The sequence below is a fragment of the Dermacentor andersoni genome, chromosome 1, assembly GCF_023375885.2.
Source record: "Dermacentor andersoni chromosome 1, qqDerAnde1_hic_scaffold, whole genome shotgun sequence".
In the NCBI taxonomy this organism is placed as follows: Eukaryota; Metazoa; Arthropoda; class Arachnida; order Ixodida; family Ixodidae; genus Dermacentor; species Dermacentor andersoni.
In genome coordinates this window covers 67,381,861-67,399,816 of record NC_092814.1, presented here as the reverse complement: position 1 = coordinate 67,399,816, position 17,956 = coordinate 67,381,861, and the positions used below count along the sequence as shown (strand labels likewise).

The 17,956-nt window shown below is 42.4% G+C and overlaps 1 protein-coding gene across 3 annotated transcripts in view; it reads left to right on the top strand.

The window, feature by feature from the left end:
- The window catches only part of vari (MAGUK p55 subfamily member vari), a 108,001-nt gene that overhangs the window by 62,572 nt on the left and 27,473 nt on the right, over window positions 1–17,956 (top strand). For 2 of the 3 annotated variants that reach the window (XM_050193283.3, XM_050193281.3), the window contains exons 2-8: window positions 8,127–8,248; window positions 9,449–9,601; window positions 11,070–11,222; window positions 11,308–11,383; window positions 12,211–12,359; window positions 13,526–13,657; window positions 15,856–15,964. In XM_050193283.3, coding sequence (XP_050049240.1) covers window positions 8,127–8,248; window positions 9,449–9,601; window positions 11,070–11,222; window positions 11,308–11,383; window positions 12,211–12,359; window positions 13,526–13,657; window positions 15,856–15,964 — 894 coding nt within the window. Of the gene's footprint in view, window positions 1–1,558; window positions 1,727–8,126; window positions 8,249–9,448; window positions 9,602–11,069; window positions 11,223–11,307; window positions 11,384–12,210; window positions 12,360–13,525; window positions 13,658–15,855; window positions 15,965–17,956 lie in introns of those variants that run through there. The other variant, XM_050193284.3, reaches the window with a different exon arrangement.

Below are 17,956 nucleotides of genomic sequence, written 5' to 3'. Positions count from 1 at the left end.
AATATGGAGTTAGCGAGAATTAAGTCAACCTTTCTCCGCTCTTAACGCGGATGTCCTATTCCGGCTAGTTCTAGTCGACTGCAACAATTAGAAATAGAGAGAAAAAAGAAAGTCTGTTTTTGTCGCCCTGTCATCGCAGACGATGCGCATTTCCGGTTCAGAATAGACGGTATACACAAATGCTAACTGGCCCACAAAGCTTCCTTCCGTTTCTTCAGATAGTGAACAGCCATGTATATTCCAAAGTTCTGAGTAGGCGAACAAACTTCCTATTTTCAATGTTCCATTAGCGATTTAAGAAAGAAAAACAGTGCCTCACACTGTTGAACCTTGCCAAACTTGTGAATACTACCCAGGATGTGAATACTGTTTTATAATAATAGTGAAAAAGGCAGTTCATTGTTCGAAAGCTAGATTCGATTCGATTCTGCCACAATTCGATTCGTATTCGACCCCAAAAATTGCTCGGTGTTCCATCCCATGGCTATATACGCCACTGTCGCACACGTCTAAATTTAAGCGACAAATTCAGAGCACAATTTTTTTTAGCTTTTTTCCCTTTTATTTTAAGGTTTTTACTGAAAACAGTGAACTCCAAAGAATTAGAAGACGACGCTATGTTACACGACGAAGAGCAGAAAGTTGTAGATGTCTACCTTACGCTGTAGGAAGCAATTAATGTGCCTAAAATTCTGAATGGCTCCTACGTAGGTAATTTCTATTCATGTATAAATGGCTACGCGCGCGCGCGCGTATGTGCTCATGCACAGCCCTCCGATATGGGCTTACTAAAGCACGCGGCTTCCTGCCCGCCCCGGTAAGTTTATTCACCCTAATTCATTTTGATGAGATGGTAACTGACAGCGATGAGATGGTTGCGCTGCCGTCCGAACATTCATCTGTTACGTGCTGAACTGCTGCGACAGCCTGCGCCCATGTTCGCCGATACTGCGAAGTGCAATTCGCGCTCGAAGCAGTGGCAGTGAATTGTTTGTTAATGTGCGAACCTTCTGTAATACGCATTTATGCAGTGTTCATTCACTTTCGAAACGACAGTGATGCGACAGTCATATGACACCGATAAACTACGAAAATATGCTGAGCGAGAAAACAGGAGCGACGCGCGACGGCGTAGCACGGGGGGCGACGAACCTACGGAGCAGCATAAAACGGTCTTAGTTGCCCGAAAGACCCCAATCGTTCCCCCCGTACAGGTGCTCCTGCGATATAATAGCTGTAGAGCACTTTCGTTTTCATACATTCCATTATTCACTTCCCTCCACCTTCCTTTCACCCCCCATATTTTCTTCTTTTCCGGTCTTCCACGTCTCGCCGTAAAAAAAAAGGAGCGTGTCGTCTTTGTTCCGTCTTCCCCGTCGAGTGAGGCGCGCGCCGCAAACAAACCGCAAAAGAGCATTTGCCGGACTCCATTCGGCCAGCGCACTTTGTTGGCTTACCCCAGAGATGCTTCACCTGAGCGCGCCCAAGACAGGTTTTGCGACTCCGCTTCTGCCGTGTTCGACATACCGGACGTGACGTTGCTGCGCGTCGGACGGAAACGCGACGGGGTACGCATCTCTGGCGTTGGCTCGCGGCGCGCGTTTTACGCGAGCTGCACGGTTCAGTTTTTGTACCTGTAGTCTGTGCAATTGTTTTTGACGTCCGACTCGCGATATCTTCGGCTGATCGTTTCCTGGCGCAGCCTGATCTAGCAGCCTCAAAATGGGTGAGTCCTCTGGTCCGATCCGCGCGTCCAGTGTGCCGCTGCCACTGGCAAACGTACGCAGACGGGATCAAGTTGTACCCCGGGGCGGGGCTTTGCTATGTGACGCGGCAGGCTTCTTTCGGAATTTCATTGCCAGTGGTATTTCAGTTGAGGAAATTGTTTCAGTTCTTGGTGAGGGTTGAGGTTTTTGTTTTCAACGAATGCTATGATGAGGAGGAAAGGAAAAAAAAACTTTTATGTCGGGTCAAGCAGCGTGTTATTGTTGCTGAACGCGGCGCCGTTAGTGTCCGCAGGTAGGGGCGCGTGCTCCAACAGGTGGGCTCGCGCGTGGACTCGGGCGTGAATCGCTTCGCCTGAAACAAGTCGGGTCGAATTCAGCGAAGGAACTGGCATATGTGCCGTATCATAAGGGCGCTGGCAGAACGGCAGCGGCTGTGAAATGAGGTGGTGACCCCAAAATCAACGCGACAGACGCGCACTTCCCTTCAGCGACGCTAGAAAGTATGCCGTTGCAATATCGCAGTCGCTTGCGATGATTAGCGCTGAGGCAGTCAACTCACGTCAGTTATTGCCGCGTCATGGTCGGAACGTGTGATGTGAGATAATTGTTCGTATTTTTCTACCTATATCGAATCCAGGCAATCCTCGGTCGGAACCGTTGCAGCTGCAAACGGGGCTTTTTCAAACCGATCAAATGCACATGAACGATGAGAGGTGAATTCGGAGACCTCGTGTATGCGGAACGTTAAGTCGCTTCTCCGTGTTTTGACTTCAAGCAGCTTGGCGGGCATGCTAAAGGTGTCTTATGTATTAATTTGTAATATAGCCGATATTCTTAGGTGTGGGACAGGCTGGTTCATGAACCCCCCGCCGCCCTCCCTTTCTTTCTCTTCACCTGTGATAAGGCATGAAAAATATCTTTATAAACTTAGTCTCGCCCGTTTTATTGTATGTTTCAAATATCAATTTTCTTTTCGTGATCTTCAAAATATCTTCTTGTTTTTCTGCTTGCTTACAGTGTTAGTATTGAATGCCAACTTCTTGTGATTTGGTTTCCTTTCGCGCATTCTCTTACTTCAATATATGTTATTTCTTTGGTGTATTTTATCTAACAAGAGCTGACTGGGATTCCTTCAGTATTTTATCTTATAAGGTTAAATAATAATAATAATAATAATAATAATAATAATAATAATAATAATAATAATAATAATTATAGAAGAAGAAGAACGTGACAAACTGTGTGAAGATGGCTCTCTGCACCGAATTAGCGGTCTTGTTGGTCGGTTAGGCAGGATTTAGTCGCTACAGCACTTCGTTTCTTATCTTCAGACTTCTAATTTGGTTGATCACCCACTAGCAACATGTAGAAAATTGTTTACATGTTGCTCGTGCCGGGGTTATGTGTTGGTGGCCACTCAATAAACATGCGTTCTGCAATCTTGTATGTAAGCTTTGCTGTGAACTATATTTTTTTTTCTCCTTACAAAGCATATGGAATGCCAGTGTTACCTTGGTGAACACATTCCTTCTTAATTTAAGGCAAGATATGCATGGCTGAACTCTTATTGTCTTTGATATAACAACGTGATCCAAGGTTCATTGTTGCAGGTGGAAGCTGCCTGCAATTCTTTTGTTTTGTGGACGAGACCTTTGTATTGCTAGGAGAGAAAAAAATAAATGACTCAGTGTCTGCAGTTGTCATTATGTTGCATGTTGGAAAATATTGCATTTGATTCTGGATATAAAGGGGGTCTGGTGACTGTAGCTTTCTTTTGTTTCGAAATTTCGAAGGAAAAAGAAAGGCTGCTGTTATCATGTTCTTTATATAGCTTTGTTCGTGTGTTGTGGTAACACTGGATGGCAAACACTGGAGTTCCATGACGTGCAATCAGTGCACTTCGGGTAGGTTTCATTAGGCGCAAAATAAAATGGGAGCTGAAAACAGTAGCTATTTTAGAGAATTCTTGAAGAAGAGTGGGTAAGTCCTGCTTGATAACCTTGGATATCTTGCTCATGGACACTTACTCAGCTACATGTATATGCTAGATTGTGTATGCATCGAAATATCAATGCAAAATTGCTGGACCAAACAGTAGAAATAATGTTATGTCAATTTCTAAAGTGTTTCTCTTTGCCCTTGAAGCATTACTGACACATATTTCGCGATGTTGTAGAAACTCTATCAGTCGTTTTGCAGACGCAAAAAATATCACGATCAGTAAGTGTGGAAGTTGGGTGAAATTTGATAATAAATTCAGGTCTTCGAATATGCCAGACCTGACAGTGTTGGCATCATGGCAGAGAGTAAAATTTGTTGACGTTTAGTAGCAGTAAGGCTAGTTATGATGACGTCACGTTAAAGAATAACGGGAGTGCTACGCGCACGCTGTCTGTGATCTTGTGTGGCAGCCACAGCAACCCCAGGAGCGGAGCTATCGACCGTGGAGGGCGTGAAACGTAGTATGGGTACAGACTTCGAAGTTCTCGGGTCCCGCATTCTCTCAGTGTAGCAGGAACTGCAAATAACAACAATAAGGAAACGTCAGGGAAGCGAGCGCTGCCTATTTCGCACTACTAGGCGTTGCCAGCGGCGTCCGTTGTCGCAAAATTCTTCGCTACCGAGTTGGGACACACTCCCGGCTAGGTCGCAACAACACGTACCACACGAAACCAACGCCAGCAGTCGGCCGAATTCGACGGCAAATGGCAAATGTCTGTGAAAGCCCATGCTGTCATACTGGGCTGAGAAAGATGCCGACTCGACCGACGGCCAAAGCTTGTTGCTTTGCGACGGTCTTTCGTGCCGATGACGCCAGTGAACTCAGTCGTTCCATTGGTGCCCCGGGTGGGCCGTATCGACCGCTGAACGAAAACAGCATTGACAGCGTCTCTGCCAGCATATTTATTTGTAATAGAAATGTTCAGAATTTAATAGCGGCAAGTTGCCTAAGCTTAAATGTACTATGTGCATTCTGCAGCACTTGACAGATGTCTCAGTCTATGTCAGTCTTGTTCAGCGGAAGTTGAGCCTATATTAGCGGCGAGAACTTCGAGTGGCGCACTCTCGCGAGTGACGTCACGGCCAGAACGCCGCTCGCTTCGGCTCGCTCCGCTGCCGCGCGCGCTCGTTCGCTTCTAGTATGCTTGGGGTATGGGTATCTCGAGCCGTACTTATTGAAGGATATCTGCTGCCATGCCTGAACCACAGTTCCTCCTCCAAGAAAATTTGCGGGCTTGGATATCGCAAGCTACGTAGCGTTGAAGGTGTCTACTGGTTTTGCAATGCATATAAGCGCCGTGTCTGTCCATAAAATTTGCGTTAGAAGAATGTCTGCAAATTCAACACGCGAAGTTGTGTATGATGCTTTGCTAAACACTTCATCATCATCATCATCTATTATGTCCACTGCAAGTCGCACACTTAACATTCCCTTAGTACTTAGCTATGAGAGACATTGCATTTTTCACGAAAGAAAAATCTTGGTATCTGGTGTCAACATGTTATCCGCGTTAGAAAGACACTGCCCAGCGAAGCTGTCATCACGATTCTTATTATTCTGGTGAGTTGCTTTAGTCAAATATGGTCACTTTATTAATGCGTAAAAGAAAGGGTTAGGCTGCATTTCGTATGAAAAGCTTGCTGCTACTTTCATCGCTCTCTGAAACAGGTCCCCATAAAACAAATTTCTCATGGCTGCTAACATGACGGCACGTCATGTAGAGTATTTACATCGTCAATTCACAAATACCATAGTAGCAATTACCTGAAAGAAAAGTTTCGTGGTTAAAATCGAGAGCCAATCAGTTGCAAGCGATGGAATGTTTCATGGTGGCCCTCAGTAGCCTTCATCGATGGCACACCCCTCACGCAACGGTAGCAACCGACTGTCGGTATGGCGAGGCACGCATTGTTCGCGAAACCCATCAGTTCACTACAACTTCGAATTGAAACCATGAAGCAGTTTTTTACAGCGCCAATTGCAATGCCTAAAGTAAACTACAGCGCTGCTTAGGGTGCCTAGAAAAGGAAAATTCAAGCACCTTCTGCCTCACCATGTCTCGATCCAGCGTTGTTTAAATATACAAAGGGAGAACTATTCGCTTCGTCAGTACGTAAAAGAGAACCTCGCGAACCTTCATTAGGAAGACACCACAAGCCTTACATATTTCACTTCATTTTTGACCCTCCACCGGGGAATTATGATATATTCAATATGTCCCATACTGTTAACGAATGACGCTTCGGCTTCTTTCAGGCTGCAGCCATACGGTCTAAAAGGCATATTTCACTAAAAAGTTTGGGCCGATCAGCCTGTGTCAGTTCGCCAAACAGATTCGTCATACATATTCTTCAAGAAACAAACACCAGTAAATTGTTCAAGTGAGTTGAACGTGTAGCACGGAAAACGGAATATATATTGGTATATTCCTTATCGTGTTTTGCAAACAGCTGTAAGCCTCAATTAACTTTACTTCAAATTACCGCCACCTAAAATAAACACGTGAGGAATCGCCTAATTTTGAGAATCAGTTAAAGAAGCAAGTGGTGCTGGTAGAATCTAAACTGCAGTCTTAAGTCCTCGTGTTACTGCCGTGCGTTTCTGTGAAAAAATGCAAAAATTCACTATATATACCGTGAACTACTCGTCGTGAGCAAACCTGTTCTAGCGGATTAAAATCAAGGTAACTATTGTAAAAGTCATATATAGCGAGCGTTTGTGACATACTTGTTGCACCGCGGCAGGTATGGTATCATAACTGGATTCTTATATGCTATGTTTTTGCGGTTGTCGATCCGCGCACGAAAAACCCGCAATGGGCTGGTGTGCGCTCCTTCGGTTGGCACTGTAGCGTTGCCTTTGAGAATTGTATTGTCGTATAAGAAATAAACTCCTTGAATAAATTTTCGCGAACGAAGACGTCGCAACAATATACGTTAGATGACCGCCATAAGCATCCAAACAGAGGGAACGAGAACAAACAAACGAAAACACTGTAGAAGGCACCCGGACAACTCCCGGACTGCAGCAGACGACAGGCGAGAGTCCGTGCCCTGACGTCACGCGAGCGGCGCTCGCAGCGCCCCTGTAGTTCGTTCTCGGGGCTGATAGCGCGGCTGCTGAGTTAGTGTACGCGCAACCGGCTCTTTTTTTCTTGCCCTAAGTTTGCACATTACTAAGTTAACAAGCTGATGAATTTCATAGATGCACTGTTTGCGCCATTTGACGCACCAACAATCAGCCGTTGTTCTCTCATGTGTCAGTGATAGCATCAGCGCTTTCGCGAGATAACCACGGGCTCTAAGTGAATGCATAGTAATGGCTGTGGTAATACTTTAGCGAACACGCAAGCTTTGCGTGTAGAGGATCACGAGGCGCTATCAGCTACCACAAACGGAAAGGTCGTTGTGTAACAAGTTCCTGAGCAGTCGCGCTAGCATGGCCGCGCCCAGAGTGAAGTAAATAATTAAATGAACACTAAAGAGCAACCCTAAATCATTTTAGACGGCTAAAATATTTTTGTTTCAATTGGGGGAAAAGTTTGTTATTACTGGAGAGAATGTATAGACCATACTTCTATTTCTTGAATTTCGCGCCTAAACCTCAGCCCCAATACGTTTAGTATGACATCACGGATTTCGAAGTACTTCCTCATACCTGGGTCGTGTTGGCGTAGGAAAAGTTCTCGAAACTTGCTCGGGTGGCATTCTAGCTTCCTTCAAAAAGTTCGTCTTTACCTACCAGACGCGAGTAGACGCTGTCAAAATACATTACGTCATGGCGAGCTAAGTGCGGTAACTTCGTGGTCTCTTTTGCTTTCGACTCTTTTCTTCCTTCCCAGGCTTCCTCTCATGGTAAAAGCAGAGTTTAATATTCCTCTTTAGTGCCCTTAAGTGTTGGGCCGTGCAGCATTACCATAGCAGTTAAAACGTCACGATCATGCAGTCAAGGTGTTTGCTCCCACGTGACTTCCCTTTGCATAGGGGACGCCATATTAGGCCACCCTAGCCATATAACGTATCCGCGTCCTGAGCAAAGTTTCCGCCTTCTGGGTACCAGGTCCGAAGTTGGTTCGTAGTAAAATATTACAGCGAACTATTAAGGGTACTCTGAATCTTGCCAATATTTTTTCTGTGGTTGTAGGCCTTGGACCTTCTTTTAATTCAAAAGGATGGCAAGTCAATACTGCCGTGTCATTAGACCTATTTAGGAAATCTTACTCTAGTTTCAAATGTCATTCATAGACTCTAGCATCAAAATATGAAATACCAGAAGGATTCTTACTTGTAGAATTCAACTTATTTTGCAGCATGCATTAACAGTTTGCGCTAACCTTTCCTGGAATTTTGGGAATATTTCTGTTTGTGTTTGCAAACGCAATCTTCTTTCTTTTTCAGCTGCATTTCAGCATGTCAGAGAGAACATTGAGGACCTCAATGGGCGTGTGGGTGCTCGGGACACTGACCTCATCTTTCTTAAGGGTCTCATGGAATCACCTGTTATGAACTGCTTAGTTCAGGTGTGCATGGTTCTTCTTCATGTTCATTGTTTAAATGATATCATAATACAAAGCTCTATTGCATAAACACATATTATATAGCTACTTCTGCATGTTTTCAGTCTGTGTGCAGTGCGGTAGTAAATAATATGTAAAGCAAAGAGGCTATAACAGCCCTTCTGTTTCACCTTGTAGATAGCAGTTTCCCTTTGTAACTACAAAGCTCGCTGTTGCTTTAGACTTAAATGTAGACTGTTAGAGTGGTTAATCATATGAAAATTCTTCAAGAATGAGCAGATAGCACATTTTCGTCAGCCCCATCATACTGTCTTCATTAGCATGTCCAAATAATTTCAATATACTTTATCAATTACGTAAACAGTTTTTATTAATTATTGCTCATAGCTTCAGCTGTATCACCGAAATCCGCCCCAAACACAGATGCTATGGCGAGGTACAATTTTACATTACAATGCTTGCCATATGTTGAATCACTGATTTGTTTGACTAAAATGAGCAATGCTGACTGCAGACACATATCTAGTATTAACCCTTTCGCTACCAAGCACATTCTGCAATAACGATCCAGATATACCAATTGTTTTTATTGGATCGAAGAAATGTATACACAAAGAAAGAGCCAAAACATGCTATTGAATATATTTCTTTCAGAACGAGGCTCTAAATAAATAATATTGAAAGAAAACCAACAGCCTCAGAGTGTGTTCAAGCACAGACCTTACAAAATTTACTGCAGAGCTTCAAATCTCTAAGGCTAGCTGAAAAGGCGTGTTCTTTCCACTAAAATTGAGCAGTACTATCACTTTGATGAACGCCCATATAACTTGTGCCCGAACTAACTTATGTGCGATGTGAAAATGAACTTGTGTTAGCAGATATTAGTATGGATGAGCCCAGCTTGTCCTCGGTAGGAGCAGTACGTACTTGAATTACTAGCCTGGCTCGCCCTCAGTAGCAGAAGGGTTAAGCAATAATAATAATAAGAAAAAGCTTTGTACTTACTTGCAACCTCTAGTGTAATATTCAATTACAAGGCTGATTGACTAGCATCATTTTAATTGAAAGGGCCAGAATGGGGGTATTTATCCAGAGTAATGTTCGAATCCAAAAAGTTACAAGTGCTTAGATAATATCATTAATGTTTCTGCTGTAATTGACATATGATACCAGTGATCTCACTGTTTTATTTTTGGCTAATAGGTTCAGGATCATCTCGAAGAGAAAACTACAACTTTCAAGCCTGTCTCTACAAACAATGTAGAACTTCTGCGGGATGTGTGCCAGGCTTGCCGACGGGTCAATAATCGTGATGCCCAAGAACTTGCCAACATCCTTAGTGGTCCTCACTTCTCAGTATGACCTTTTGTATTTTATAACAAATTATTGCTTTATTGGTATTTCAAACTTTTCACTTCTGGTGCTAGCACAAGCTGATAGCCGGGCCTTTTTTATTTAGACTCAGTCAACCATACTCTAAGTTGCCATAGTGTTGTATGGTCTTCACGTATGTGGGGAACACCTTTGTTAGTACTAGCACCACATGTTGGCAGTTCTGCTCATTATTGCTGTATAAGTGTCAACAGGCCTGCTGAGCCAATTGATGCAGGAGGAAATTTACTAAGGTCTAAGAGTGATCTTTATTTTGTGCTCTAGTGTCAAGTTCACAGTTAAAGTGCATGGTAAAACTTACAGCATAGTGATGACTAGAAAAAAGCTGGGTGATACAGCCCAAGTGATGATTATCCTAGCACTGAAACAGTCAATGCTCATATTGTATTGCTCAGCCTTGTCCTTATCATCTCTTGGTTCATTCAGCCTTTCCTAGTACATCTTGGCAGTGGTTCACACCCACACACAAAGGGTGAGGAGGTACCTTGTACATGGAATCAGTGAAATCACCGTACTTATCTCTTCTTCAAATGACCTGTTTTTGCTGTTAGCTGCCTTCATCAGCTTTGGCTGTTCGTGCATGTGGGTGTGTGACCACAGTGTGCTCATTCTTGCTGAAACACAGGGCTCCTCCTCTTGTGGCCACGTCATCTGTAAATGAACTGTTTCTTAAAGCATGAAGGAATAGATGGCAGAAGCATTGCACTTTTTGTGATGAAGCCCCCCCCCCCCCCCTCCCCCTTTCAAGATTTGTCACTGACTGCAGACAAAATTGCCAATTGATAAGTTAGTGCCGTCAACACTAGAGGTGTTTCAATTCGAATTGTCGGGCCTGCACCAACTTCTCTGTGCACAGAGCTGGAAAAAAAAAGAAAGAAGGCAGTATGATCAGATTATGTGAAAACTTTCAAGGACAATACTGAGGAGGAAATGGGGCCAATTGGAAAGCGGGATTATGTCTGCAACCTGTGCAATTGCCACTGAATCTATAAGTAGGCTTCTTTCACAGGCAAGAGCTTGTACGTTCGAATTGTTTCATGCTGTTGACAGTCTCTGCATAATATGGAGGTACTGAACTGGGCTTGCAATGGCAGAACAGCTGTTTGTGTACACAGATGGTTGTGACCACGCCAGATTGTCTGTACAGTGCTCACTTTCCAATGCTAGTGCTGATTGTATGTGGCCACTAGCTATCTTATGTGAAAAAATCATATTTCTCATTGCACATATCTACCTTGTTTAATCTGAGCATGGGATAATTCAAACCCGTTTTTTATGTCCTTATGAGATCAAATTATGAGAAGTCAACTCTACTCCATTCTAATTGCTATAGTTTAGCAAGCACTTAGTTTTGCCATAGACTGAAATACTTTGTAACTACCCCCATTCTTTTTTAATCTGTCTGCTCTTTGCAATTTTTTTTTTATGACAGGCTTTGCTCAATTCCCATGATGCTGTAGCTACGAAAAGCTATGAACCTGCCAAGCCACTGGCTCTTGAGAAAGAAGCGCCAGCAATGACACCTGAAACCTTGAATGACACTATCAGAATGGTGGGGATCAGAAAGAATGATGATGAGCCCTTGGTGAGCTTCTGCTGAGTTTCTGGCTTGCTTTCTTTGATATTCAGAATGTGTTCTTGACTAAGGTATTTTCTCACAATGCTTTTAGGGCATAACAGTACGGGTGGAGAATGACAACTTGATCATTGCCCGCATCCTTGCTGGTGGCATCATTGACAGGCAAGGTGAGAACCAGAGCAAGCTTTTCATATTACAATTGCTCAGGAATAGATGAAATGAACTTTTCAAGCAGGTGTCTCCTCACATCCTGAACACTGCTGTTACCTCTCTTTTCTTGCTCCCAGCATGTGAGCCCCAATTTGGTTCCTTGCTCAAGTGCAAGATCAACTTTGTGACAATATTTAAGCTATGTGCAGAAGCCTGCTTGCAAAGTTATTGCAGTTTATGCGTTGAAAGTCTGTTATAGATCAGCATACTTGTCAAGCTCATATGCCTGATTGGGTGTTTTGTGCTACAAACTTCCATCTGCTATAGGGCCGGCTTGTTATTTTTAATAAAGAGCTTTTATTTATTTAGCCAAATTTCTTTCAGAAAATATTTTACAGAAACAGTGATGTCTGTTAGTCATTAATCCTCAAGTATGTTAAATGATCCACATGAGTACCATTCTTTCATTTTTCAGAGAACTTTGTGTATCTTTAGGTGTTCCTTAAATGCTTGTGTTCTGCTACCTGATGCCACTGCTTATCGCAGGCAGCATCTGGGTTTATATATATATGATAAAACAAGCTCTCCTCTAATTGTCTACAGTTTTTTCCAGCTGATTAAATGTGCACCTATTTCATTAGTGTGGCAGAATTATTTCATCAACATAACCAACAACGTTAACACGCTATGGCCACATTTCTTTGATTGGCATTGCATGTTTGCAATAGAACATGTAATTTCTGCATCCTTGAGCACTTCACTTGAAAGGACATGCGTATCTATTTACTGGTACATCTTGAGTGAATGTGCTTCTGTGCCTTGTGAACTTTATCCTTTTCCTAAGGGCTGTTGCATATTGGGGATACAATCCTGGAAGTGAATGGTGTACCAGTCCACACTCCTGAACAGCTGCAGTTGCAACTGAAAAAGGCTCAAGGCAGTGTTGCATTCAAGATACTTCCCTCTTATCAAGACAGCCTTCCAACTTTTCAGGTAAGCCTTCAACATCTGCAAACTGTACATCTCGGGGTACTATTGAAATGCATACCATCATTAACTAGCAAGCTTCCTATGCATGTTATATCATAAGAAGCCAAGTGGTATGCATGTTATGTAGCTTGTACGTAACTGTAGTATCAATTAACGCAAAAACTAAATGCTTCAACTTAGCATCTTTAGATTTTTATGTGACATTCTTCAGACTGCTTTAACCAGCACCTTGACCCACACATCTACAACACTGGCTCATCATAATGTATTCAAATATATATAATATTACCAGTGGCATTCTTGTGCCACAACCTGCATGTGAAGGCTGTGGCAGCATCCCATCTATCGCATACACTATGCACAGTTTCAGTGTCCCTATGCCATGTGGTAACACTGTTTTTATTGCCATCTGTTGTGAACATTATATACGCTGATTATAGTTATTTTGCAGATTTGCATTTTCTGTGGCTAACGTTTACTTATAGGTGCTGGTGTGCACATAATTATGTTTTCTGAACTACAAAAGGGTGTGCTGGACACTGTCTTCAGTTCCTGTATGATGGCATTGACAACAATGCTCAGTGGGAATCAACACTGGTGCTTATCTGCTGTTTCACTTGGCTGTTTTTATAACATACTCCACTGACAGCCTGCATGGTCAGCTCCACCAGAGCGATGCATAGATTGCACTCATTAAAGCGGCCCTTACCAGGCCCTGCTGAAAATTTTGCTTACACACCGGAAGTTTTGTTATACACCAGAGAGTATTTTACCACCAGAATCTTTAAAAAGGCTTTAGTTATACTGCAGATAGAAGCAAATGAAATGTTGCGCGCTGATGGTATGAGGAGCTACCTCGCAAGCTACCCTGCCCATAGCAGAGCCTCTCTCCTATTGCATTGCCCAGTGCACAAGTGACACCCTGTTTTCGTCCATATTGGAGCCAAACCATGTGATGTGTATGTCAAAACTTCTGACATCTTTGTTTTCTCATTCCCTTCTTGCTGTGCTGCCTATTTTCAGTGGCTGTGTTTTTTTCACACTTTGCACTTGATTCCTGGCAATAGCCCTGGCTGTGCATGTCAGGAAATATTACATATAGTGTGCTATTGAAATGCGTGGAAATGTAGCAACATTTCTTAACACGAGAATTCTGGTTTCATTTTTAGTGTTTTGTGAAAGCACTGTACACATATGAACCATCAAAAGATACCCTCCTGCCATGCAAAGAAATTGGGCTTGCCTTCAAGCAAGGTGACATTCTACAAGTGCTCAATCAGGAGGACCCGAATTGGTGGCAGGTATGTTTTTTTTTAAATAGGTAGCCTGATAGGTTTAATAGGCTTTTTTTATTTTCAGGGAAACTACTATGCTTAAATGAATTTGCTAGTGAGAAATGAAGCACCAAACTACTCTCTCATGGCTTTAGTTTCCGTTTTGAAAATTTTCAGAAGACGTAGCTCAATCTCACTTGATGCAGTGTCACTTAAGAAAGCTTTTCCATGACTAAAGCAAAGTTTTGCTGCTCTTACAGTGGAGACAATGTTGGAGTTCTTCGCAACAGTGCAACATTAACCCCCTGCTACCACTAACCAGCTGGGTCTGGCAGTGGCAATGTGCTGATGCTCTTTTAAAGTGTGAAATGTTCGTTTTGTTCATTAGCAATTGTTTAAAGGGGTAGGGGGGATCTGTTGTCCTGAATAAATGTAATGGAAATCCAATGCAAATCACTGGGATCCAGACCATGTAATCTATTCACCATATCATATTAAAGAAAACACAGACTGCAGAGTTCAGTAGCTGACGGTCTCTAGGTGTTAACCACTGAGATGTCATCTGCTTGCATGTAGCGGCAATTTATGCTCATTGATGAATGAGTTCAACACAATTTTGGAGAGCTATTGTGCATGCCTGTATGCATCGCTTAGGCAACGGCAGACATCAGCCGTCTAAAAATGCAGGTAGTGTTAACAGCATTTCATGAGACATGAAATTAGAGTTGCAGATGATGAAGTCAGCAGGATAAGAAAAATAATATAATCTCAAGAAGAATGAGACCCCTCATTCACTGCCTTGACAGGCAAATCAATGCTCACGCCCACAGAATAGTGAAAACTATTGAGATACTGATTTTTCTAGATAGATAACCCATTCCTTGGCCATGCCATGATGCCCTAGACAAGATGTTGTATGACTAGGTTTTCAAGCTGTGGCTCATATTCACAATAATTATCTTACCTATGAATGTTTGCTCATTGGCCAATGCTTGGGGGCCCACCACACTGCTCATGATAGTGATCAGTGTGACTGATACAATCTTAGCATTGTGGGCCATTTGCTGTTTGGGCTCATGTAAGAGAAGTTTTATGAACTCGGGCGCATATGTTTGCAGTGATTGTCCTTCATGTGTGCAGTGATGGCTCTAGCTTATTTTGCCCATAACTGCAATCCTGTCCTTAAGTTTTGGTGCCATTGTATGCTTCTCTGCAATGTTGTATGATAGAGAATTTTAGTGCATCCGGTATTCTGGAAAGCGTGGGCGGTTTGCCGAATGAGCGGGGGGCATAACATGAGCAGCCAGATTGGTGGCACCAGCTGGTGGTGCAAAGCCCAACCGTATAAGCACCGAGCCTATTACTATGTTCTTCTTAGCTGCTGGTGTAAATTTTCAACAGCGGTGTAATTGTGCTCACAATTACATCGTTGCTGAAAATTTGCACCAGTAGTGAAGAAGAATGTAGCAGGTTACTGCAATTTTAGCTTTGTGTTTGCCTTGTTGACCTCTACACCACTAGGTGGCTGCACCTCTCCAGCCACTCACATTTACGCCCCCGACCATCCGGCAGTCCGCCCAAACCACCCCCGTTTGCCGGAATAGCGGACACGCCAAAAGTCTCTATTGTCTTGTATCTTATCTTGTATTCTTTTAATTGTGTCAGCTTTGCATAAGTTTCACTGGAAAGCTGAGGAAGGCTAGAGAGGTGCACAAATAAATGCTTTTTATTGTTGTAGAGATCAGCATTGTAAAATAAGTTGATTCTTGCACCCCTCCCTAGCCTCTCTTTACAAGAAATATTCTTTCTGACTAGGACAGATTAATTAGTGTATAAATAAATAAGGTTAAGCATTTATATTTTTTGCCAGCCTGTGTATTGCTTCCATCAATGGTTGGTAGTACTTTGATTGCTGTTAGTTGTCTCAGTGTCTGTCTGCATGTATGTCAAGCGCACATGTGTGGTTCGTTGCTATTGGGTCAAGTTTATGTTCATTGCTATGAAATAACTAGTATTGCTATTGTAAATATTTCTTAGCTTCCTTTGATCTTTTCTGACAAAAGCGCCTACTTTGTAACATTTACACTAGCAATTGATTAATTTTTACATTTTTTCATAAAAGTGTTACCATTGTCTGGCTTCTTTTTTATTTTTTACATTTTGTCCTATTTAAAGGCATATTACTTCAGTAGCACAAAGTGAACTTCCATCCTTTATTTGCACAGGCCAGGAGGGTCTCTGCCTCGGGTCCAGCAGGCCTTATTCCATCTCAGGAACTTGAGGAACGAAGACGAGCTTTTGTGCGGCCAGAATATGACTATGCAACAAAGACAAGTATGTGCGAGCTCCCGCCTTGCGTCATAGAGCTGTGTTGATGAGTTGAAGATAAAATCCACACTCACTTATAATGTGAGCATGAATATAATGTGAAGGCTATTTTGCAGAGGGGGAAAAAGATGGATTTCATCTACGTAAATATGGAAGAGGAAAACTAACTTGAGTTTCGTCTTGCACAAGTAGTCATTCTCTTTTTCTTGTCAAGAACATAGTAGAGTCTGTATTAAATGCATGAATGCTCTGCTGCACATGAAAGGTGCTTTCTTCTGTCATCACAACCCTTGAATGCTGTCTTTAGTCATCTTGAACTGTTCTGTGGGACTGTTGCAGATGGTCTTGGTTTGTTTTTTGCCTAGGGGAAAATTGTCCCTCATATCAGGTTAATTGCTGAAGGAGCATTAGCTACATGTTATTAGGGGTGTGCAAATATACGAAATATTGAATACAAATCAAATAGTCTCTGCTGTTTAAGTCATATTCGATTCGAGAATTCACCATTAAAAATTGTTGAATATTCGTTTCATTTGAATACCAAAGGGAAAAAACAGTTCTTGCAGTCTACGCAGACAAAAACTGATGCAAATGGAGACTCGTCTGAATGATTTTGGTGCAGCATAGCCATGATTTTTGAGCAGACAATCCAGTTCCTGAACAAGCACGCGAAGGAGGTCACTTATGCACAATATAGTTGTACCTGGATATATCGAATCTGAAGGGGATCACAAAAAAGTTCGATATATAGGTAATTCGATGTATAGAATAAAAAGTTTATGCAAAAATTTTCAAGGGGATTTTACTGCTGTTCGTTATATACAATAATTCGTTATGTGTGGGTGCAATATATCCGGGTTCGACTGTAGTTGCCAGTCGTTGAGTAAGCACATCCCGCGTTAGGCAGCCTACGAATTCACTGTCTCTATTTAGAGAAAGCAATTTTTTTAATTAATCATTTGGCCAACCTCACCACATTCGTATTCCTTCAAAACAATGCACAGTGCTGTGGTATTGTCCTTAGCTCCTCCAAGCAGCACTATATTCTAAGACATGCATCTGGAACATGCTGTTTCTTCATTACTGCCATTGTCATCACGCATCCAGATATGAATATACTTTCCTTTGTTTCTCATTTACGAGCTTCTCAGTTGACCTGACATCCAGTTAAAGGGCATTACATGTATCAAATTGTAAGCAAGTCTTTGGTTGCTGAACAGACTCCACAGAACTTTCACTTAACTTTTTTAGAGATTGGGAACATTCAGTATTCGATTCGATAGTTGTAGGTTGTTTTTCTTGAATATTTGTATTCAATTCGATTTGAAAACTTCTATATTTGAACACCCCTACATGTTATACAAGGCCAATACCTTACCATTTAAAGGAGTACAGACACAAAAATGTTGCATGCTGTTTTTCCCCCATTTTTTTTTTTAGGTAGTCATCAACTCCATAATTATGGTATGAAGCCTCAAGTAAATACTGCGCCTTTTATGTGACCAATTCAAAACATGAACTAAGTACAATACAGCTACCGATGTGAAAAATGAGACTATTCATACTACTGAAAGTAGAGGTGGTGGTCACATGGTATCTCCAAATAACTAAAGGGTGCACCAGACCGCCGGGTGGGGTGTTTGGAGGCGACACAATGACCGTGCCATTGAAGCTGCGAAATTGGTCCGTCCAATAGTACGCTTCTCTTGGAAATGCATGCAGGGAAACCCACTCTCCCATCTTGTCCCATCAACTGCTGAATGGACCCAGCTTTGGGAAGCACGTCATGTTGTGCGAGTATGCATCAGTGGCGTCGTACCAAGAGACGGCTGCAAGAGGTTTCGATAATGTGATTGGTCTCTTTTTTTGATGCCTGAACCAATGCTGCGCTTGTATGGTGCGTGTTTTGAACTGGTTGCATTAAAAGGTAATGTAATTAAGTATTTGTTGCACTCTCAGCGAATTGAGACCCTACAGTGTAATTACTATGCTGACAGC